Here is a 25288-nt window from a genome sequence, read left to right as displayed (position 1 = left end):
AAACAAGTGATTATGGGAACAAATTTGATAAAATGTTAGGAGGCAACTGAAAGAGTTTTTGGGCAAACATAACAAACAGGTAGACAGGATTGCGATAATGGCGCCGCCTTCCCCCTAAAAGATAAAATGTGCCGGCATGTGATAAATGTGCCTACAAAGGCCAATTCAAAATGCAAAGCTGCACTAGGACTAAATGAGTACCGATAAAAGTCGACGGGCCGACTAAATTAAAGTCCAAAAATAAATAAATTACCTAAAGCCAATCAACTAATTTTAGTGCCAAAAGGACACAATAGTAATTCTATAAATTTACAATCAGGTCAAAGGTCAATTTAAGGTAAATAAATAGACGCTGGGTCCGTCACAATGCCACACATTGTGTAGGTATCTAAAGTAAATGCTGAAAAAAATACAAAGTACCAATCAGTGACGATGCGTGAAACCTTGCACTCCCACTGCGCTACTTTATATATGACTTGTTCCTAATAGTGAAAACATACACATACGAACATAGTAACCAAATCCGTAAAATGGACGGCCGAGTGATGGCGTCAATATCGGACAGTTACCCAGATACGTTAGTGGGAAATTTATACTGTGTACGTATAAAAACGTAAGGACCAGACGTGATCTTGATTGCACCAAATTGCAGTTTGCCTAGTTGAGGTTGAAACTAACAAAATCAAACAAACCTTGTAAATTGAGTTTGCAGATCGAGCCTCTATATTTGCAAGAGTACATATATATTATAAAAGAGTTATTTACTTAAGTCGTTGTTTAATTATCGTACAGGTACTAAGTACCAAGTATGAACTTAAACCCAAAATGGCCTAGGGTTTTATTAAAGCAACGGAATAATAATAAAGTAAATCTTCGAACAATGTACTCGGTGAAACCGTGTTCATGGTAATGAAATTCCATTGGTTCCTTGTAAAATATACATAATTAGAGTTAAACAATATATGCCACCATCAAAATGAACATACACAGGTGCTAGTTTTGCTCTATAATATATCTGTAAGTAATTGAACCTAAGGGAAGCAAAATGTCTATAAAAAAAATATTAATGTGACTGTAACCATGGTCAAATTAAGGCTGTGTATATTGTAGTCAAGGGCTACTGTAGACTATAGTCAAGGCTAAAATCAACTTCCAATTGTAAGCAGGGATTAAAGTTGTTTTCATAACATAAATAATATCATTCATTGTATAAGTAACATTAAGTTGCTAGATTAACAGTACAGTCGATATACCATACTTGAATATAATTGAGGTCAATACTGTATTCAGCAAGTATTATAATTAAAAAACGGTAATAAAATAATGTATCCAATGCAATTTATAATAATAACGGTCAAATATGTAGGTACCTACATCATTTTACCCGAGTAATAGAAATCTATTTGTATAGATCATGGTTTGCGTAAATAACATACCAGTACACAAGTAAAACTAAATAGGTTGTGATATTTGGTATGACTTTTTACCTTACTTAACATTGGACCATTTACGTATATTATAAATTGCATTATATCTATATATTATACTATATTACCTATCAAACAGCCAAGTAAAACTGAGGAAATCAGTTGTTGCCAATAAATAATGTACATGTACGAGATGTTATTGGAAAGCGACCTGTATGTCACAATTTTATTGGAAATTCACGAAATAGGTATTAATTGTGTGAAACGTGTATATAGCTTGAACGCTAATGAAAATACCTAGAAAAGTGTAAGCATCCAAAGAAAATATGTATCAATTAAGGTTAAACTCGTAAGATATTTAAACCTCGAGTTATTATCAATTTGAATAAAAGAAAGCAGACTCAAAATTCAAAACTGAAAAAAGGAGAAGGAGAGAGACTGATATTGTAAAAGTAAAACCATAATCGTATTAAAACACTTTATTACGCTAAACAAGTACATAACAATAAGAGAATAGAATAAATGTGTACAAAGGCGAACTCATCCCTTTAAAGGATCTCTTCCAGCTGACCGCTAAGCAACTGAGAGAGATACTAGGAATAGTGTAAATATTCCAAGGTTATATTGTTAAAAAATGTTTATTGTTGAACTGTTGAGAAATGAATATATCCACACCTCGCCGAGTTTCTTCCGCCGGTTCTTCTCGGGTCTGAGGTTAACGCTGTTTTCCGAACCGGTGGTAGTATGTCGGAATTAGAATCTAAATTAACCTAGCAGTTATAAGATAAACAGATGTGAGATGACTGAACTATTGTTGCATGGCTAACGCATAAAATAAAATAAATAAATCATTATACAAAGGAAGAGATGTGACGTTTATACAATAAAAGTGCAATGCGAACTACCTGCAAGTCGACATTCTGTTGTCAACTGTCATGGCGTACAGGCGGGTCGCGGAGCACACCTGACTGACCAACTGAGTTTTATTTATCACCTTGTAATACAACAGAACCTAGACGCCACAGGATCCATGAGGAATCGAGGGAACTCCTCAAATCTTAAAGGCATACATATAGTGATTTATGTGTTTTATCAACAAATCAAGCATATTTATTCAAAAAAGTGACATTTGATGAAGTGGAACTGTTGATGATGATCAGAACGGAACTCTTCAACGACTAGTCCGGTGGCCGGCTGCATGAAACAAACCTGATCAAAAAATAGAATATACCTACCCTGTAGAGGTACCTGACATTTAGTAGCTTCCAACGCACTTGGTCGGCCTAGGCTTAACCTGGCAGATTTTGTACAAATGGCAAAAACGTTGGACAAAAATTCATCAAAAAAAACCTCATCGAAAAATAGAATGAAACTTGTATGGTAGGATACCTGACTTTGAGGACAGTAAAAAAAAAGTGGTCGGCCTCACCTTAGCCTGGCAGTTTTTGCAGTCCGACCAAATTTATTGGACCACGTGACAGCTACAATTTACCTCATCGAAAAATAGAATGAAACAAACGGATTATAATAGCTAAAATAAACCTGTTGACGTATGTCTTGGTCGGCCTCACCTTAACCTGGCAGTTTTTGCAGTCCGACCAAATTTATAAAAAAAACATGAACAAATAACCTATCGAAAAATTGTATGAAACTTGTATGGTACGATAGCTGCCTTTGAGAACAGTAAAAAAAATGGTCGGCCAAATCCTGTGTTGGCAGGTTCTTGTGTCCGACCAAATTTGTGGTACCACGTGAGAGCTACAATTTACCTCATCGAAAAATAGAATGAAACAAACGGATTATAATAGCTAAAATAAACCTGTTGACGTATGGCTTGGTCGGCCTCACCTTAGCCTGGCAGTTTTTGCAGTCCGACCAAATTTGTGGTACCACGTGAGAGCTACAATTTACCTCATCGAAAATTAGAATGAAATAAACAGATTATAATAGCTAAAATAAACCTGTTGACGTATGTCTTGGTCGGCCTCACCATAACCTGTCAGTTTTTGCAGTCCGACCACATTTATAAAAAAATCATCAAAAAAATCTTATCAAAAATCGTATGAAACTTGTATGGTACGATAGCTGCCTTTGAGGACAGTAAAAGTAAAGTGGTCGGCCTCACCTTAGCCTGGCAGTTATTGCAGTCCGACCAGATTTATGGTACCACGTGACAGCTACAATTTATTTCATTGAAAAATAGAATGAAACAAACGGATTATAATAGCTAAAATAAACCTGTTGACCTGTATGGCTTGGTCGGCCTCAAGGGGATCCCATGCCCAAATGACTTTCGATCTGAATAGTTTTCTAATGATTTTTGTATTAACAGCAACGACTCTAAGCAATATAGTATCCCATATTTACTTCGAGATATTTAGCATCAAAATTGATTTCGTATACGTAAGATCTTTCACAGCAATCGAGATACGAAAAAAGTGTTTTTATAGACAATTTTAAAAAAAAAAATTAAAAATAAGTATTCATTTCATTCAAAATCCGGTATACTAAAATAGAGATAAAATAGACCCGTTAGCCGTTTCTCTTATAATGAGGAGGCACACTGAAAGGTTAGGACAGATGTCACCTCTGTAATTCGTCATTGTTTACGATTTGTGACAAGCGTATGGTTGCGATTTTTTTATGAATACTTCCGATTTATCAAAAAAATGTATCCATTTATGACTGTACGGGAACTATAAACCGAGCTTCAAAGGAGAAATGCTACAGTTGATGGAAAAAAACGCTGATTTGATACAAAGATAATCACTTAATATATGTGAGGTTATCTTGTGTATTTTACCGTTTATTCAAATTTTGGAAGGCTCACGTGCAGATTTTCCTCTTATATTACAAGTGTTCGATTGAAAACTAAGCTTTGGTGTATACCTGGATCACCTGCATGTACAAGAAGGCGTTTCATATACGCCCGCCCTACGACACATCAGATAGGTACACAAAGTCGTGATGCGTATGGAGTACAGCATGTCCAGGCCAAGCCATTATGCCCTAAATTATGTACTACTTCATTAAAACTTAGCTTACCTCTGTATTTACTCTTTCCAAAATATTTATCTTCCTTAAAATGCAGCCTACACAAACGGTCTTTCTCATTTGCCTTAGTTTTTGATACTCAAAGCTTTTTCTCACCGATTTATGCATATCGGGTCCTTGGGAAAAAAGGGAGATCCTATATTTCCACAATTTGTCGCACACTATTACAGTATTGTGGAGAAAAAGGAGAATGTTTACAATTTATTTGAAACAATGTATGTGATTTGACAGTGACAGCAACTGCACTATGGAGGCGCCACCTGGCGTGATAAAATGACAGTTTGCCTCCTCATTCTATCTGTAGTGGAAAAGTAGGATATACGATTCAAAACTTGTCAAAAATCGATGAAAACCTTTTTATTTTTGACATCTGTGAGACATCATCTCAACGTAAGTGTTACTCTGAAACCACGCCGGTAGTAAGAAAACGTTACTTAGATATTAGATAGATTAAATTTATGAATAAAATTTGAACTAAATGTTTTCTTTTTTTTAAAGACCTCTAAGACCTCCATGGACTCATTTACTTATGACTTTTTTCAGTTAGCACTATTAGTTCAGTTTAAGCTGCGAAGAAACCATATTTTCAATATAGAAATTATTATTCTTTATAAATGTGGTCGGACTGCAAAAACTGCCAGGCTAAGGTGAGGCCGACCAAGCCATACGTCAACAGGTTTATTTTGCTATTATAATCCGTTTTTTATTCATCTTATTTTTCGATGAGGCAAATAATAGCTGTCACGTGGTACCACAAATTTGGTCGGACTGCAAAAACTGCCAGGCTACGGTGAGGCCGACCAAGCCATACGTCAACAGGTTTATTTTAGCTATTATAATCCGTTTTCTTGTCGTCCTAGTTTTCGATGAGGTAAATTGTAGCTGTCACGTGTAGTGATGTGCCGCGGTAATATTCCCGTTACCAGTAAGATTCTGTTTGGAAATATTACCGGTATCTTTCCAATATTACCAGTAAGATTCCCAAAAGGTGGTAAGATACGAGACTAAAAAAAACTAACGAAATTCACTTATGTTATTGCTTATTTGCGTAGTTCAATAAGCCTTAAGCAAAAATCATTATCATCTTTTGTCTCTTTCACTCAAATTTCTTATCTTGTATGAAACAATGGGCACGAATGGGTCAGTTCGGACCTTGGCATGACTCAGAGTGCACGTATTTGTCTTGTGAGTGAAGAATAAACAATGAAACCAAGAAGTAAAGTGTATTGCCATTTTACAGAAAAGACTACAAATAATAAAAAAAGTTACACGTGTAACTTTTGCAGTGTGGTGTATAACTTTGAAAATGCTACCAAGTTTGCATATCATATAATAAAATGTAAAAAATGTCCCGAGGATGTTAAGGCAACATTTAAATATTATGACAAAAAAACATCAAATATGCCTATATTGAGTGACCGTGCTGCGTCTTCGTCGCAAGACATAGTGCCACCAACTTTGATGGACAGAGACGAGCAAGTAAGTAAATTTATATAAGTAAAACAAACATTTAAAATATTCGTCTATTCGTTTTGGCTATTTTGTTGCCTTTTATGTTATACCTCTTTATTGTTATATTGAACGTAGGAAGAAACGTATTAATTATTTGTTCACGTGTTCTATGTTTCTTTCTATTCACGTGCACTGTGTCGCCACGTGGTATATTACAAGCACTGTATAACATGGTATTTATTTAGCACCCTTAGTTCACATCCTATATCTTGTTTAGTTCACATTATAACAACAAAATATAGCATACCGATAATACCGATTGATGGTCCTATGTAATTAAATTAACTTTCATGTTATACCTCTTTACTGTTACATTGAACGTAGGAAGAAACGTATTAATTATTTGTTCACGTGTTCTATGTTTCTTTCTATTCACGTGCACTGTGTCGCCACGTGGTATATTACAAGCACTGTATAACATGGTATTTATTTAGCACCCTTAGTTCACATCCTATAATAATATCTTGTTTAGTTCACATTATATCAACAAAATATAGCATACCGATTGATGTACCTATGTAACTAAATTAACTTATTTTTTTCAGATGAATGTACATAGAGCAATCGCAAGGGCAATGTATGTGACCGGCACACCCTTCTCACACTTTGAACACCCACTTTGGAAGGAAGCATTTCATTCGGTCAATCCATTGTATACTCCACCTTCCAGAAAGACATTGGCTACATCATTGTTGAACCAAGAATATTCAGAAGTACAGAGTGATATAACAAGTAAAATCAATCAAGCCAGTGTTATTCATTTGGCTATTGACGGATGGTCCAACATTAGGAAAGAGTCTATCTTAAATGTTATACTCTACGCTCCAAAGCCGTATTTCTACAAATTTATCGAAACAAAAAATAACAGACACACCGCTGAATATTTATGTGAAGAAGTCACCAACGTCATGGAAGAATTTCACGTTTCAAAGTTTGTTGCAATAGTAACGGATAATGCAGCGAATATGGTCAGACTCGGGCACCTTTTGCACGAGAAATATAATCAGACCATATGGGCAGGATGTTTAGCACACACGCTACATTTGCTAGTAGGAGATTTATTGCAAATCACAAGAGTACGCCAGATGTTTGCAGGCCCAGTAAGAGTTATAAAAACGATCACTCGTTCTCATATTCTTGGTGCAGAGTACCGAAAACTTGCCGAAGAAAGATCAATCAATGTTTCCCTGCAGTTACCAGTCAAGACGAGGTGGGGAAGCTATCTCTTGTGTCTACAAAGTTATATAAAATCAAAGATGATTTTACAAACGATTGTAATAAATGATTCTACAACGAATTTGAGAACTTTCAGAAACAAAATTTTGAACGAGGAGACATGGTCAGAACTACGTTCCCTGGAATGTTTTTTAAGTCCAATAGTCAAATGGATTTTCACTTTAGAAGGTGATTACTACACAGTCCATTTAGTACACAAAGCTTTCAGAGAATTGGATGCATTGTTGAATAACCCGCAATCGGTTGATCTTTTAGAAGATAGTTTGCCGGCCTTAACAGAAAAATATGAGCAAAGAAAGAGCAATGCTCAGAAGCCTATCCATTTTGCGGCAACGATATTGGATCCCAAGAGTCAAGGCATGCAATTGACTGATCAAGAAAATGTGGACGGGTGCGAGGTGATATTTAATTTTGGAGGCGAATCAACCAATGTTCTAATGGAATTATCCGATTATAAGACACACAAAGGCATTTGGGAAAAAGACTTCGTGTGGAAATTGGCAGCAACTGCGGAACCTGTCACATGGTGGGAAACCCTGTTTGCTAACACAGCTTTAGGGCAAATAGCTGTTAAAATATTAACAATCCCGGCAACTTCTGCAGCCGTAGAGAGGTCATTCTCGACATTCTCTAATATTCATTCAAAAAAAAGAAACCGCCTCAAAACAAACAGGGCGGGAAAATTTACATATATTTCACATAACTGGAAGTTAACTCACGAATCAACGCCTCCGAAAGTAACGAGAGCCATAAACCAAAATACAAATGAAGATCTTTATGAATCAGATTCTACTGATTCTGAAGATGATTTTTCAGATGTCGAAGATGATTGTGAAAATGCCCAAGAAAATTATATTCAATTAGAACATAATATGGTTACTGACTCTAGTAATGACACGAATACTAACGAATGAGAATAAAAAAAAAAAAACAAATTAATTTTATTAGGACGACGTGAAAATATAACATTTGAGACAATTTTGAACCCATAGCACACATTGATTCTTATTGTTGGTATCCAATTATCTAGTTTAAAAATAACTGATTTATTCGTTTTAGAACAAAATGTTTAAGTACCTGATTGAAGTGTGATTTTGCTAAGACTGATTTACTGAGATTACTTGAATTATTTAATTGTTGTTAAATGTAAGCCGTAAAACACGTGTTCATATACAAAATTTGACTGTGATATGTAACCTACCTAAATTAATATACACATCATTGTAATTGGACTATGATCATTCTTGTTTGTTGATTTATATTATTATAAGTATTGTTGTGATTAAAGTGATTTTAATACCAATATTTTATTTTATTTTGGACCTAGCAAACTTGATCTGGAACAAGTAAAAAAGGTTTGTGTAGAATTTACGAGGCGGTAATATTTCTAGTAGTATTGGTAAGATACCTGGTAATATTGAGTAAGTTACTGGTAATATTGGTAATTTACTTTTTGACAATAGCCCTGCATTTCCTTTCATTATGAATGATGTTAATACTGTCCATTCTCAATATAAACCACGAAAAAACCTTGATTTTCCATTAAAATACTGAATCTTACCGCATATTTCCAGTTTTTGGTAATATTACCAGTAGCGTTACTGGGAAAATACTCGCTTTGGAAATATTACCGGTAGTTACCCATCACTAGTCACGTGGTACCACAAATTTGTTCGGACTGCAAAAACTGCCAGGCTACGGTGAGGCCGACCAAGCCATACGTCAACAGGTTTATTTTAGCTATTATAATCCGTTTGTTTCATTCTATTTTTCGATCAGGTAAATTGTAGCTCTCAGGTAAAAGCAGTGGTGGCCGAGTAGATATGACGTCTGACTTTCAATCCGGAGGTCGGGGGTTCAAATCCTGGCTCGTACCAATGAGTTTTTCGGAACTTATGTACGAAATATCATTTGATATTTACCACTAGCTTTTCGGTGAAGGAAAACATCGTGAGGAAACCTGCATACATCTGCGAAGAAATTCAAAGGTGTATGTGAAGTCCCCAATCCGCAGTGGGCTAGCGTGGGGACTATATAGCCCAAGCCCTCTCGCGCATGAGAGGAGGCCTGTGCTCAGCAGTGGGACGTATATAGGCTGAAATGATGATGATGAAATTGTAGCTCTCACGTGGTACCACAAAATTGGTCGGACACAGGAACCTGCCAACACAGGATTTGGCCGACTACTTTACTTTTACTGTCCTCAAAGGCTGCTATCGTACCATACATGTTTCATACGATTTTTCGATAAGATTGTTTTGATGATTTTTTTATAAATGTGGTCGGACTGCAAAAACTGACAGGTCATGGTGAGGCCGACCAAGACACGTCAACAGGTTTATTTTAGCTATTATAATCTGTTTGTTTCATACTATTTTTCGATGAGGTAAATTGTAGCTGTCACGTGGTACCACAAATTTGGTCGGACTACAAAAACTGCCAGGCTAAGGTGAGGCCGACCAAGCCATACGTCAACAGGTTTATTTTAGCTATTATAATCCGTTTGTTTCATTCTATTTTTCGATGAGGTAAATTGTAGCTCTCACGTGGTACCACAAAATTGGTCGGACACAAGAACCTGCCAACACAGGATTTGGCCGACCATTTTTTTTACTGTCCTCAAAGACAGCTATCGTACCATACATGTTTCATACGATTTTTCGATAGGTTTTTTTCATGATTTTTTTATAAATTTGGTCGGACTGCAAAAACTGCCAGGTTAAGGTGAGGCCGACCAAAACACACGTCAACAGATTTATTTTAGCTATTATAATCCGTTGGTAAATTGTAGCTGTCACGTGGTTCAATAAATCTGGTCGGACTGCAAAAACTGCCAGGCTAAGGTGAGGCCGATCACTTTTTTTTTACTTCCTCAAAGTCAGGTATCCTACCATACAAGTTTCATTCTATTTTTCGATGAGGTTTTTTTTGATGAATTTTTGTCCAACGTTTTTGCCATTTGTACAAAATGTGCCAGGTTAAGCCTAGGCCGACCAAGTGCGATGGAAGCTACTAAATGTCAGGTACCTCTACAGGGTAGGTATATTCTATTTTTTGATCAGGTTTGTTTCATGCAGCCGGCCACCGGACTAGACGCATAGTTCACATTAAATTTGGCGATTTGTCCTCTTCGTTATGTTTGTTAAGCAAGTTAAGTTTTTAAGCCACATTTTTGTCAAGCTCGAGGTCTGATGATAGCATCCATGAGGAATCGAGGGAACTCCTCAAATCTTAAAGGCATGCGTATAGAGATTTGTGTATTTTCATCAGAAAATCAAGAATTTATATTAAAAACTGTCGCATTTGATGAAGTGGAACTGCTGATGATGATCAGAACAGAACTCTTCAATGACTACACGTTTGGCGATTTCGAATTTCGATTTTGACGGAGCTGGCCCTGGAGCCAGACCTGACCCGGATCCGGGCTCTTATCTGGACCTGAACCCGGACCTGGACCCGGACTTGGACAGCATGCAAATGGGTCCTTATAATGATAGGTACATTAAAGGGTCTAGCAGGCTAAGGAAGGAGAAGTGGCCCCTGTGACGAATATCGGATTCTTATAATGTCATTTGTTGGCTATATTATAATATAGAAACACCTTAACTTTCAGCCCCCTATCTTGAACCGTCACCGAGATAATGTCAAAAACGTCATTTTATGGACACATTTTTCAAAGTCGTTTTTCTCCTGAACTGTATAAGGTAGAGCAATCGAACCAAATCATAGCTACAAAGAATGAGTAGGAGTATAACTCAGATTTTTTTAAATATTTAATTCCCTGAAAAAATAATGATTAAAATGTCAGAGATTTTTTTGACAGCTATTTTCAACAACTAATTGTATAGGTACACCTATGGAAAAAATCACATAAACTGCAAATAGTATTAGCTACTACCATGCGAAAAATTAATTCAATATAATTGGTGCAACATACTTAAAAAAAATTAAATGTTATCTTAGTTACAGCAGTTGAGTAAACTTTTTTGACAGCCATGCGTCAAGTTCATAATAAACACTCTCTGTTGCTAGGCAACGAAATTAAACCTCATTTAAACAGAAAATCTCCTTCAGAATGAAAGACGCCTTTGATAGCTAAACACTTTCGTTGACATTTTTTTTTTTAAGTATGTTGCACCAATTATATTGAATTGATTTTTCGCATGGTAGTAGCTAATACTATTTGCAGTTTATGTGATTTTTTCCATAGGTGTACCTTTACAAATACTTGTTCAAAAGAGCTGTCAAAAAATCTCTGACATTATAATCATTATTTTTTAGATATTTAAAAAAATCTGAGTTATACTCCTACTCATTCTTTGTAGCTGTGATTTGGTTTGATTGCTATACCTTATACAGTTCAGGAGAAAAACGACTTTGAAAAATGTGTCCATAAAATGACGTTTTTGACATTATCTCGGTGACGATTCAAGATAGGGGGCTGAAAGTTAAGGTGTTTCTATATTATAAGATAGCCAACAAATGACATTATAAAAATCCGATATTCGTCACAGGGGCCACTTCTCCCTGCCTTAGCCTGCTGGACCCTTTGTACTACATAAGACTACCTTAAATTAATGAATTCATAAAAAAGTATTGTTTATCCATTTATTAATAATCTCATCATCGGTAAATACAATACATCTTAAGTTCCTACTACACGGTCAGAAACGAGACTTCCGACTAACATGACCTTGCCAGTTTCTGACCGTGTAGTAGGCGGTTTGCCACCAAATTAACTTGCGCCCTGACCACAGTGACATGGGACCGTCGGAAGCTTTATTCGTCACCATGTTGTAGGGCCTTTAGAATTTCACGTAGTGCTGCAACTGCTGCATGGTTCATTTTTATCTTTGCTCTTCTCGATTTTCACGTTTTCTTTTTTCATTCTGTTTCTGTCAGATGGGAGAAAGATTCCAACAAAGCCACCAACTGTAAAAAGAGATTATTTAAACTTACCTAAATAGATCGCGTGTGAAGCTACTCTCATTAAAAAAAAGGCGCGAAATTAAAAATTTCAGTGAAAGTAGATCGATCATTCGCGCCTACAATGTTTTCAACGGCAATTTTTTGCTTTGGATTCATTGCACCTTAATTTAATTTTAACCATTTACCATAATTCCTAGATATGTACCTATCTATTAAAACGGATTATTGTCAACATGCCGGAATCTCAGAATGACTAATTTTTTTTCTCAAAATAGGTTAAGGGCTACAAATATAATGACCACCAAAAAATACTTTGGTACCCTAAATAAAGAAATCTGTCGTACCAAAAAAAATTACTGATCACCAAAAAAATAAAGCCTAAAATTACAAAAGTACCACCATTTTAATAACGACTGCACTTCAAATTGAATTCAAATACCAAATCATGCCCTCCCATCCCGAAGGCGTTATAATTATTGTCAAATCGATATCATAGATGGCGCTAAATGTCACAATCAGCCATTATGAAATTTTTATACTACATATTAAGATGGATTAAGAGATATTTAAAGTGTCATAAATTAAAATCATTATAAATGAAATACAAACATTAATAACAACACGAATTCAATGCAGTAATTTACAAAATTTGAAACCACAATTATATTGCGACTGGCTACGTTATGAGCAACAGCGCAGGACAATTATGTCGAGCTGTCGAAGTAATATTGAATAATGTCACTAGATGGAGCCACCACGATTCTAGTAAGACCTACGATTCTAGTACCTAATCATTCCAAAACGAAACGAGTGTGGGTTTCTTTTCCTACGTTTTGATTTTCGTTTTAAGACATGATGTGAAGTTTGATTTAGATTAGAATAATTACATTTGAGTTATAAATTTCGGAATTTAAGTACTTAGTATAAAATGTAAAAAAATGTATCGGTGAATAAACATACCTAATTTAAATGAGTACCTACTTATTTTAAAGTAAGCCTGCCTGACGTTAAAATACAAATTAATAAACTCACATGAATGCTTTGTTTTTTTTACATAATAATGAAAGTTTTTATTTCGCTTGGTGTCCAAGTCAAACGCGCATTTTACCACTTTATTGACCGAAGCGTTTGCGAAGGTCTCCGTTTTAACTCGGGCCAACTTTCGTATGTCCGGACGTTCTCCTCGGTTCAATTCTCAACTGATTCTTATCAAATTTTGTGACCAAAATCTAGAATGAAATAGTTCTTTTTCGATTCGATTATTGATTTTTTTTTCAAAATGGCGGAAACAAATAGTCGTATCAATATAATAAGAGTTTTTTTTTCTTTTTGAGAGATATTTACAGTGTTTGGCAAAAATGTAAAAATTAGTAACGCTGGTGTAGGTGGTATTTAGATAATTAGGTATGTAGTACTCGAGAATAAGTAGCCAAATTTCGTATCTTTAGCTAAGTGCTATATTGGCGCAGTTGACAAACAATTGCTTTGATGTATGGAGGTACCTAGTTCGATCCCCAGTAAAGTGTTGTGAACTTTTTGTAATTTTTTACACTAAAATTTTATATTATTTTATTTTTATTTATTTTTTTAAACTTTATTGCAGAAATAAAGTACAAATGGCGGACTTAATGCCTAAAGACATTCTCAACCGTAAATTTTGTATTGTTAATTGATCAAGCGAATGCAAAGCATACAATATTTTATTTAACTTTTTGTTAATTTAGTTTTTCCAAATTATTCTAAACGGCGTCGCGTTATTTTTTTATTCAGTTTTAAGCTATGCTCGCGAGGTCTACAGAGGGCCTACCGGAAACCACGTTGCTCACAGCGCCACTAGTTTATTAATTTCCTTAAGTTGTAAACAACGATCGGCTTTAACCGCGAAAATCGAAGTTTGTAAGACTTCGAGAGTTAGACCAAGCTAAACTGACAGGGATTTTGATAGCACAGACTGTGCAAGAGTATTTTTTAATTCATAATTTAATAGAAGTTTGACGTTTAAATAACACTAATAAAATAGCTTGGTAGGACTGATGCCACTCTAATTACGATGAGTAAAAGAGAAAGATGCCCATGCAATATTCGGTGTTCGCGGGTCGCGGGGCCTGCCTACCGCTGGGCCCGCTGGCATTCAGACGAACTTTTTTGACGGACGGACTCCGACAATTACTTACTGCACTCATGACTACGACGCGACGGGGAGTACGGGCCGATTTATTAATTTTGAGCACATTTATGGCGCACGATTTTGTTACTCGATTGTTGAAAATGATATATCTTAGATAGAACACCATTTAACAAATTGACCAAGTCAAATCCCACAGTAGAGCAATAAGACCTCCGTATTTAATATATAAATATGTTTTTATAAATACTGAAATACATATACGTACGTAACACCCAAAACTTAGGAACAAATATTTGTGCTCGTCACACAAATAGATGCCCTTACAGGATTTGAACCCGGACCATCGGCTTCATAGGCAGGGTTACCTACTATACCAGACCGGTTCTCAAAACGATGACATGCTATTTATGAAATAGACGAGCGAAATTAAGAATCTTAAGTGATATTGATCACTTGTAATACGAGATTCAAGATTTACCTCCGACGTTTCGAGGACGGCGTTGCCCCGTCGCCGCCGTCAACGCCGTCCTCTTCAGACTTCGGAGGTAAATCTTAAAACTTAAATACATGAACAAATTGTGAAAGTTTAAATAAGTATAGTGTTGTTCAAAATATACTTATCTAAAGTGATAAATAACCATTTACCCGACTACCTGGCTTGTCAAAGGTCACTGTGAGATTTTCTATTGTTTGAGTCGTGTATCCTTTTCGAGTTTAATGATAAGGAATTGGTTGTTAATCCATTTCTATTAGAAAATATGTTTATTTATATTCCTCGGACCATTACGTTCGCATGTTGTGATTTTAAATTTATTTGCGTAGTGTTTATTTTAGAACCTTCACCCATGTTCATTAATATATTTATTATGGGTACTGTAATATAAAAATATTTCATTCACTTATTAAAATCAGAAACATTGTAGAAGGAAGTACCTAATATAAAATATAACACAAATCCCGGAATGCCCACTGCATATCCGTATCAGCGGAATTATTGAGGTCATTAACCCCGTGTGGCACCGACTTGCCTGATAACTGATTATTTCACTTGAAATTGGGATTAGGTATTAAGCGCTTATGACACTATACCCACATACTGAAACCGCAAGAGTGTGTAAACTGTCTAAGGAGACACTTCCATAGGTATTTAGGTATTTGTTGTAAGTGTTGGCCTTTCCTTTTTGACACAAAATGGTCATGGTCTTTTCTATTTGATAGTACCTACTAGATAACTTCAATCCAGCATAAGAGTCGCTCTTTGATTATGCATTATTGTGTATCTCAAAGTCACAGTTATGCTGGTTTACTCGATCGCTCGTCGTGCCGAAGCAAGGTAAGCGATAAGAACATGACCTGTGATTTGTAAGGAAACTTTGACCCCTTACTAAAGTACCCAATCAAACTTCTATTTACAATACAAAAAATGTAACCAAAAAAAACAAAAATGTCAAATTGATTTCATAATCGTAAATTAACTTAAAGTATGTAAATAGATTTTAATTTTGTCGCCGATGTCTGAAACGCCATCTAGTAACAATGAACCTTAAAAATGAACGTGATTGTAGGTTTAGTGCGTGAAAGCTACAACAGATGTCGCAAGAGAGGTGTTTCGACGCTATTTCAACTCATGTTTGTCGTAAGAGTTTTGTTAGCTCCATGCGCCATCTAGTTTGTCACTGTGAACTAAAAAATTAGCTACAAGTATAAGATACTTAGGACGGTGCGCTTTTTTAGTATGGGATTGGGTATCTGTACTAGTATTATATGATCTGTGACCAAATATATTGAATGATCACCAAAAATCATTAATGATCACCAAATCTTGAAGACCAAATTAATGCGATATTTTCACCTAAATAACCCTATGATTACCAAAAATTGTATACATATTACCAAATAAAGTAAAATGATACCAAAATTACTAGCCCCTCCCGCTCAATCCCCCGTACATACTTACTTACCTAACCTAACCTACTTTCTAACTAGATAAGTGGGATAGGTTAGGTTAGAACTGCGACCCTTACAGAAAGGAAATGCTAATAAAAAGTGGGTTAGGTTCGGTTTGAACTGCGACCCTTACAGAAACGAAATGCTACTAGAAAAGTGGGTTAGGTTAGGTTGGAACTGCGACCCTTACAGAAACTAAACGCTACTAGAAAAGTGGGTTAAATTAGGTTTGAACTGCGACCCTTACAAAAACGAAATGCTACTAGAAAAGTGGGTTAGGTTAGGTTAGAACTCCGACTTTTACAGAAACGAAACGCTACTAGAAAAGTGGGTTAGGTTAGAACTCCAACCCGTACAGAAACGAAATGCTACTAGAAAATTGGGTTAGGTTAGGTTTGAACTGCGACCCTTACAGAAACAAAATGCTACTAGAAAAGTGGGTTAGGTTAGGTTTGAACTGCGACCCTTACAGAAAAGAAATGCTACTAGAAAAGTGGGTTAGGTTAGGTTTGAACTGCAACCCTTACAGAAACGAAATGCTACTAGAAAAGTGGGTTAGGTTAGGTTTGAACTGCGACCCTTACAGAAAAGAAATGCTACTAGAAAAGTGGGTTACGTTAGGTTTGAACTGCGACCCTTACAGAAAAGAAATGCTACTAGAAAAGTGGGTTAGGTTAGGTTTGAACTGCGCCCCTTACAGAAACGAAATGGTACTAGAAAAGTGTGTTAGGTTAGAACTGCGACTGTTACAGAAATGAAATGCTACTAGAAAAAGGTGACGAAGTGGATTAATTAATTTAATAGATTAAATATTTGCACATTTTTAATTTAAATGTGGTTACAATTTTGGTGGTCATTTACTATTTTTGGGTTTACAATGATTATTTTGGAGTCATTTGCTTTAATAGGATAGCAAGATTTAAAAATTTGGTTATAATTTTACATTAAAAAGGAGTTCTAATTTTGGTGGTCATTTACTATTTTTGGGTTCACAATGATTATTTTGGTGTCATTTTATTTAATCGGATAGCAAGATGTAAAAATTTGGTTATCATCTCACATTAAAATGGGGTTTGAAATTTGGTATTCATTTACAATTTTTGGGTTAATAATGATTAGTTTGGTGTCATTTCCTTTAATAGGATAGTAAAATGTAATAAAATTGGTAATCATTTCACATTAAAATGGTGTTATAATTTTGGTGGTCATTTATTATTTTAGGGTGGTAAAGTAGATTTTTTTGGTATTAAATTTTACTAAATCTGGTGATCAGTTAAATAGCAGCCATAGGTAAGTACCACATTCTCAAAATGCCTAAACTTCAAATCGTCGTTAATGTCGTGATGTCGTAATACGTAAATGTCAAATTTTTTATTAAAAATATGTCAAGCAAACACATTACAATAAATACCTATAAACTAACTTATATACTAAAACTACAAATAAACACAGCACAATACATACATTATTAAATAATCTAAAATAAACCACCCTGAATCGTACCCGGCTCAAAGGTCCCCATTATTCCCGCTGCGTTCCCCCGCTGAACTGCAATGGAAACCTGCTGGACCAGATACGACCCAGAGCGAGGATCGCAGCCCCTCTCGCGCAAACGTCGCCCCAATTCCCTAAAAAAGGCGCGAGCCTCTAACCCCCACGGGCCTGCCGTCTCGATAGCCACCGGCACAAAGTCGTACGAGGATTCCAGCGCGAAATACTTCGCGTGCTTAGCCCTTGCCGCGGACTCCGCTGCTGAGCCAGCACAGCTTGTGGTCTGCCTCAAATGAGATGCAGCATACGTGCTAACACAAGTTGCATCCCACAAAAGGCAGCGCCCCCTCCGCCACGGAATCAAGGTAAGTCCATCTGGCCTCTTACCGTCTGTGCGGCTCAGCCCCGGCGGCTCCAAAACGCACGGCACGTTAGCCGACACTAAAGCACGCCGCACGATCTCATTAATCGAGTGGTGCCTCGGGAACCGCCCAGCACACCTCTGGCAACTCAGACCGTGGTGCCCATCTTCCCCTACCATTACTCCACAACGGCAACGATGGGCCTCACACACCCTTGCCCCCAACCTGAGAGCCGCTGAAATCCTCAAAGAATCGTTGTCTAAGAGCGTCCCAAGCTGCGGCGAAGGCAAGGCCTGTAACCACGCTCCAGACTCTGGTCGCTCAAGGGCTTTAAGGCGAGCCACGTCAGCACCCGACGCAACACCCAACAGCGAGTCATAGACATGCTTGCTCCACAAGTCATCCCACTGCTTCTGAATAGTTGGATTGTCAGGCCGCTTGTCACCGGGGATAGCATCCGACCATTTCGCTAGCGCATCAGAAACTAACGGGACCGGAAAATTGCCACCATATAAAGGGAAAATGCGAGTGGCAAGATCCGCAGCCCCGTGAGCCGACGCAAGAAACGCGACTAGCCCTAACCCCTCAACCGCACGCATCCCTAAACCACCATACCGTATGGGAAGAGCAGCCTGAACCCACTGTGTGTTGCTAAGCTCCACATTCAAAACCAACTCCAAAGTCGCCCTGAGCTCACGGTCGATATCCCTTGCTTCGTCAACGAATTGCCACGTCGGGGATGTTCTGAAGAAATTGCACAAGCAAGTTAAAGATTCCAACAAGCGCGGCCCGTTATTACCTGCAGACGACGACGTTAGCTCCTTTAGATGCTGCGGACTTAGGCCGTCCAACCCAGATGCAGAACCATTATAAAAGGAGCTTAACGCCTTAGCCACCTCATCTGATGTTACTGACAAATGGGCACTATTCTGGTCCGGTTCTGGTGGGAAACACCACTGTTTAGAGGGGGATGGATGCTTATCCCGCATCGCGCTCAATGTATCGTCGTTCATAGGCGCCAGTGACGATTCTGATAAGAGCAACCGGACTGCACCCCTTAAATCACCATCATAAACTTTGCCCTCTATTGCGCGATATTTTGAACTAGACTTATGGCCCACGCTGTCGTCGGGAAGGAATAAATCCATATTTTCAATATTTTCCTTGACAAGACTTGTTAAAGATTTGTTAACCTTACTCTCAGGAACCCTTAAGGCAGAAAAAGAAAAAGAAAGTAAGGCCAACCAATCCTGGACCTCATTTGTACGCAGCGCCTCATTTATAACGTCACACAGCTTACCAGCGGCGAGACTTCGCGCCCCCTTCGGTATATGCCTCAAAACCCGTACATTCGCTTTTAAGGATGGTAAAACCTCCAAGTTACCCACTGCCTCCGGCGACGTAACTGTTATGCTTGGAACAGGCTGCGGCGAAGCACGGTTTAAACTAGGATCAGCTCCCGAATTAGGGGGGTGAACCACATCCCGGTGCACTTTACTAATGTGAACATTAAGTCCCCGAGGTACTACGTACAACTTAGGTGATCCCGGACAATACGGGCACGTTGCTTTGGCGGGGCTGCTCATATTATAACGCACGTAAAAACCAACTAAAAATTAAAATACATCCAGCCAAAACAAAACAACAAAAAAAAACAATACCTACACTATATGTATATAATCAAGACATCAATAAACGACAACAATTCAATACAATCTCTACTAACTAATTAATTAAATATTTTGTTTTAAAATATGGCTGTGTAAAACTAATCCTATTACTTATATTAATTTACCTTAGTTACCTATTTCAAATAAACCCACATAAATATAAGGTAAAACACATTGTCATATTCAAATAATAGTAAAAAGAAAAATGTCAGCAAATCAAAACAAAACTAATCAAACATTAATACAATAAAATAATACAAATAGTCATTATAAATTACAAAAACTTCTATTACGATGATTTTATAACTAAAAAAACATTACATATTCATTATATTAAAATAACTGACATCATAAATTATACAAAAAGAAAGAAAAAAAAACACAAATATCTATTAATTAAAAATAAAAAAGTCTAGATAAAAATAAAATAATGTCCAGAAAAAAAAATAAGCAAAAAGTTCGTTGTTCCTAATCTCTCTGCCAAATCGAGGACTCGAACCCACGCTCACTTACAGCGCGACACCATCAATGTCGAACGCGGTATCCACTCGGCTATTCCGACGACAACAAAGTTGACGAAAAGTTAAGGCGTATAGTGCATCAAAAATTGTTATGCTAGAGGAGTAATTTATAAGCATACCCTCCGCTAAAAAGACGAAACCGTAATATAACACAAAAACACAAGTCCTCCTAATATAACTATCTCGTAAACACTGTTTATCTTCACCAGTTATCAGGAAACTCGACAATCGAAGAGAAGTTTTCTGCGTGTTTCACTAATGTGTTTTGGTTGTTGTGCAGGCGGCCACCGCCGGCAAGCAAAACATACGTTTTGCATCACTGTTACCGGGTACTGACGCGGGATAACATTTTCACTTGCTTGTTGCGCCGTAGACTTAATAAAAAATTACAAACTGAGGTGATTTCCACCCAAAATAATTTATAATGACAAAAATAAACACAGCTGTTATTGACAGTGCGGGTGTTCTACCCTCTCTCAAATGTCAAAATGTAATGTCAAATTACCTACATTCATGAGTGCTATAGGTACTTATTATCCAATATTATATTAATATTAGTCTTTAGTTTCAGCAGACTGTCAAAAATAATTTCACCTAAGGCGTAGTTAAACTTAATAAGAGCTAATAGGTACCTATTTGAAAAAAGATCCACGATAAAATAAATCGGCATTTGCTGTAACATACTTTTTAACATTTCGGTATTTTGAGACTTGGATGATATGAATACGAGTAAAAGTCGTTATAAATGTTATGATTATGACATTCGGCCTTTTAAAGAAGGAATTGTTCGATATTTAGGCATTTTGGGACTAGGCGGTTGTTTTAAAATGAAGGTCAACTAAAGACAATGGCATTGTGATATTTAGGTACAATGAAACCAAAGCAAGTTTTTACTGTTGAATTGATTTGCCAGACTATAATTATAATTTGGTATACCTAAAACGGTTCATATTCCACAGTGTCAGATACTTACAAGCAATCAAGCGTGCCAAGATAAATATGAAATTAGAGCAGTTATTTTGCAGCTGAGCGCCAATGGTATTGTAAAAGACTATCGACACAGCTCGACCGAAGAGTATGGTGAGACACACCGCCATAGCTCTGAAAAATAATAATAATTTGGGTTTGGCAATGCACAAATGGTATGATACCTATATTATAACGCGGTACATACTTATTAGGTAACTAAGAGTCCCACGAATCTAGCCGCCGCCATACAAACGAAGTTACGCCCTCGTTTCAAAATTACATTCTAGAATAACATGAAAGTCATGAACATTCAAGTAGGTAACATATATCTTAAATGTCTGGTGCTAGCTTTCTTTGTTAGAAATTGTATTACAAAGAAGCGGGTAATAGAAGAAGAACGATAACCAGTACCAGACATATGTATATGTTATGTAAATTTTAATGCCAAGTTTCATATAATTAAGGCATGTCGTTTTAAAATAAGGACGTTACTTCGATTATATATTATATATTTATGTTAGCGGCTATGGGCCCGATTCGGATTTTGAAATAGACATCTATTAGACATCTTTTAGACATCACCAAGATACGATAACGATATGTTTAAGATCTAACCTGTCAAATTTGACATTTGGGCGATTCTGGAGATACTGTTGAACGATTTCCACAGGATATGACTTAGAGATCCAATTCACATCTAATAGATATCTTACTCTATCTAAAGTAAAAGTGACATTGGTTGCCCCAATTGCGCTGCAAAAGAGAACTAGTTGATATCTAAACTATAACGTATCTAGAATGGATCTAGTACGTGTCGTCTCTTGTGAATATCTTGAAGTTCGAATACGGCAGTATGGCGAGGCGGGTTCCTGTGGCTCTTAAGAGGTAACAGGAGTGGTTATTTCTCCATACGAACGTACTCGACTACTGTTTCCTCCTTCGTGTTTGAAGCTAGAGCAATGATTTTTTCAACACAGAATAATATTATAAACTGAAATAAATGTCATATACTAAGAAAAAGTGACCAAGGCCTCCAGTGCCCCAGGCTGGAATCGAACCAGCGTCCTCTCGCCCGAGTCGAGGCGTCGGTGGCCGAGTGACTTAGGCACCTGCCGCGATAGCAGAGGACGCTGGTTCGATTCCAGCCTGGGGCTCTGGAGGCCTTGGTCACTTTTTCTTAGCATATGACATTTATTTCAGTTTATAATTTATATAGTAGTGTTTCTACTTGATAAAAACAAATTAAAATATTTCTCTGAAAAATAATTTAATTTGTTCAAATACTTCTAATAGTACAGAATAATATTGTCAATATCTGTGTTACACTGTTTTGCTTCTTTGATATTTTTGTTTTTTAAGGCGTTAGAGCCCTTCAAACATGGCTAAAATAGTAAAAAAGGGAACCGCCTTCAAAAAACCAATCCACTGAAAAGCACAAAATAATTTGTATATGGCACCCCTATACGTGTCCAGTCCCTATCCCGTCTTAAAGCAAATTTCTGCTAAAAAGTAATTAATACCTAGTAATAAGAAAATTAATAATCATCCGGGTAATTACTTAGTTTTGGAAGTCGGTGTTAATTAATTAAGTTATTTTGTTTAGTTTTCTTTTTGTTTATTTTTAATTAATTAATGTATTTTATTTTATTTATTATTTTTTAGTTATAGGTACTTTGGGCTAAAATACTAATTTGCTAACTTCTCCATTTAGTTTTGGGCTAGTAACTACCTAGTAATGTCGGTGATGGTCTAACTCGATGATAATCACGACAAAACATAATATGACGTTTCGGTGCTAAACGATTTGTATGTATACTGCTCCCACTCCCGCTTCCAGTCCCAGTCCGAGTCCGACTCCCACTCCCACTATTTTATCTAAATCGGTTTCAGCAACTTAAATTTGTTGGTAGGTACACCGATAGCGTCGCCACCTACCGGGTCCAATTGGTTTTTCAAACCATCCATGTACTGTACACTAAAACCTACTCCAGAATGTAACACTTTTCTGAAAACCGCATCAAAATCGGTTCAGCCAAACGCGAGATAATCACGAACAAACATACATACATACATACATACATACATACGGATCAAACTGAGAACCTCCTTTTTTTAAAGGCGGTTAGAAAAAAGTTGATTGACCCACCTAGTGGAACTCTGCAACATAGGCACACGACGACAAGTCGGTTAACCAAAATAAAGTGTGCCTATGTTGCACCAAACCTGAGTTCCACTAGGTACAGCCAGGGTTCAGCATCAGCTCTATCTAGGGTACTGTTCTCCCAAGTGCTCATCAAGATGTGACGGATGACCAAAATAGCGTGGGTCTATGTTGCACCAAACCTGGGTTCCACTAGGTACAGCCAGGGTTCAGCATCAGCTCTATCTTGGGTAATGCTCTCCCAAGTGCTCATCAAGATGTGACGGATGACCAAAATAGCGTGGGCCTATGTTGCTCCAAACCTGAGTTGCACTAGGTACAGCCAGGGTTCAGCGTCAGCTCTATGTACGGTACTGCTCTCCCAAGTGCTCATCAAGATGTGACAAATGACCAAAATAGCGTGGGCCTATGTTGCTCCAAACCTGAGTTCCACTAGGTACAGCCAGGGTTCAGCATCAGCTCTATCTTGGGTACTGCTCTCCCAAGTGCTCATCAAGATGTGACAGATGACCAAAATAGCGTGGGCCTACGTTGCTCCAAACCTGAGTTCCACTAGGTACAGCCAGGGTTCAGCATCAGCTCTATCTTGGGTACAGCTCTCCCAAGTGCTCATCAAGATGTGACAGATGACCAAAATAGCGTGGGCCTATGTTGCGCCAATCTGAGTTCCACTAGGTACAGCCAGGGTTCAGCATCAGCTCTATCTTGGGTACTGCTCTCCCGAGTGCTCATCAAGATATGACGGATGACCAAAATAGCGTGTGCCTAAGTTGCACCAAACCTGAGTTCCACTAGGTACATCCTGAGTTCCACTAGGTACATCCAGAGTTCAGCATCAGCTCCATCTTGGGTACGACTCTCCCAAGTGCTCATCAAGGCGTGTCGGATGACCAAAACAGCGTGTGCCTATGTTGCACCACACCTGAGTTCCACTAGGTACAGCCAGGGTTCAGCATCAGCTCAGATCTATGTATATACTAAAACCTTCTCCAGAATGTAACAAACACTTTTCTGAAAACCGCATCAAAATCGGTTCAGCAAACGCGAGATAATCGCGAACAAATATACATACATACATACATACATACGGGTCAAACTGAGAACCTCCTTTTTTTTGAAGGCGGTTAAAAATGCAAAACATTCCGACACAGATAATTTCATAATCATTTATATTTCCAAATTTGGTTACGGTTGGTAAAGTTTTGGAAGAGGAAACAGTCGAGTACGAAACCTCGATTTTAGAGATTGTAACGCAGGAATCTTAGATTTGTCCCAACTACCAATGAGTTTCCCGGAACTTTAACGAATGAAATTATATTTAGTGTTTAATTTTATTACTAGGTCTTCGGTGAAAGAAGAACACTGCAAATAAAATCTGTCGTTATCTGTGACGTTAGAAGAGCAAAATTACTATACGCTTTTCGAATCATCAATTAGTTATGAATGGGCTAGCGAGGAATGTCCTCTCTCCTGTAATCATCACACTGGAGCATATACCTGGAGCTGGAGCTGATGATTATGCACATCACTATCACGAGCTACCTACAGTATCCATTTCTCACCTCATATATGTCGGGAACAATTCAATAGCATAAGTAGTTACAATCCCCATACACGTCACATTCACCGAGGCCGCCCCCAACGCAAGCACTCCGCCATACATGTTCAGGTAGTTAACCATGACCCCCAAAATGGTGCAGATAAAGTGGTTGATCACGAAAGTCCATTTCTTCCCGATGTATTTGATGATGAGAACGGTAGCTAGGGAGCACGTAACGAGGTAGCCGGCGAACATTGCGAGGGCTATGTAGGTGATTTCAGCAACGGTGTCGTCGCATTTAAGTATCTGGAATACGGAAATATATTTTTTTTCCACAAAAA

At 37.4% G+C, this 25288-nt stretch overlaps 1 protein-coding gene across 1 annotated transcript; it reads right to left on the bottom strand.

Moving 5' to 3' along the window:
* Positions 1-12012: 12012 nt before the first annotated feature.
* LOC134794034 (uncharacterized) lies at positions 12013-25249 on the bottom strand. Its single transcript, XM_063765738.1, has 3 exons — positions 24970-25249; positions 21251-21378; positions 12013-12161 (listed from the first exon to the last, which is right to left on the bottom strand). Exons 1-3 carry the CDS (start codon positions 25200-25202, stop codon positions 12043-12045), a joined length of 480 nt encoding a protein of 159 aa, XP_063621808.1. The 5' UTR covers positions 25203-25249; the 3' UTR covers positions 12013-12042.
* Between the last annotated feature and the right edge of the window lie 39 nt (positions 25250-25288).

This window comes from Cydia splendana, chromosome 9, assembly GCF_910591565.1.
Source record: "Cydia splendana chromosome 9, ilCydSple1.2, whole genome shotgun sequence".
Taxonomy (NCBI): Eukaryota; Metazoa; Arthropoda; class Insecta; order Lepidoptera; family Tortricidae; genus Cydia; species Cydia splendana.
This window is presented reverse-complemented; position numbering and strand designations above follow the sequence as displayed.

Coding starts and splice junctions, on each gene's coding strand:
- LOC134794034 (XM_063765738.1), bottom strand. CDS start 25,202: ATGTTCGCCGGCTACCTCGTTACGTGCTCCCTAGCTACCGTTCTCATC. Junction 21,379..24,969: donor TTGTTCCCGACATATATGAG/GTGAGAAATGGA, acceptor ATTATTTTTCAG/AGCTATGGCGGTGTGTCTCA. Junction 12,162..21,250: donor CTTGGCACGCTTGATTGCTT/GTAAGTATCTGA, acceptor CTCTTTTTACAG/TTGGTGGCTTTGTTGGAATC.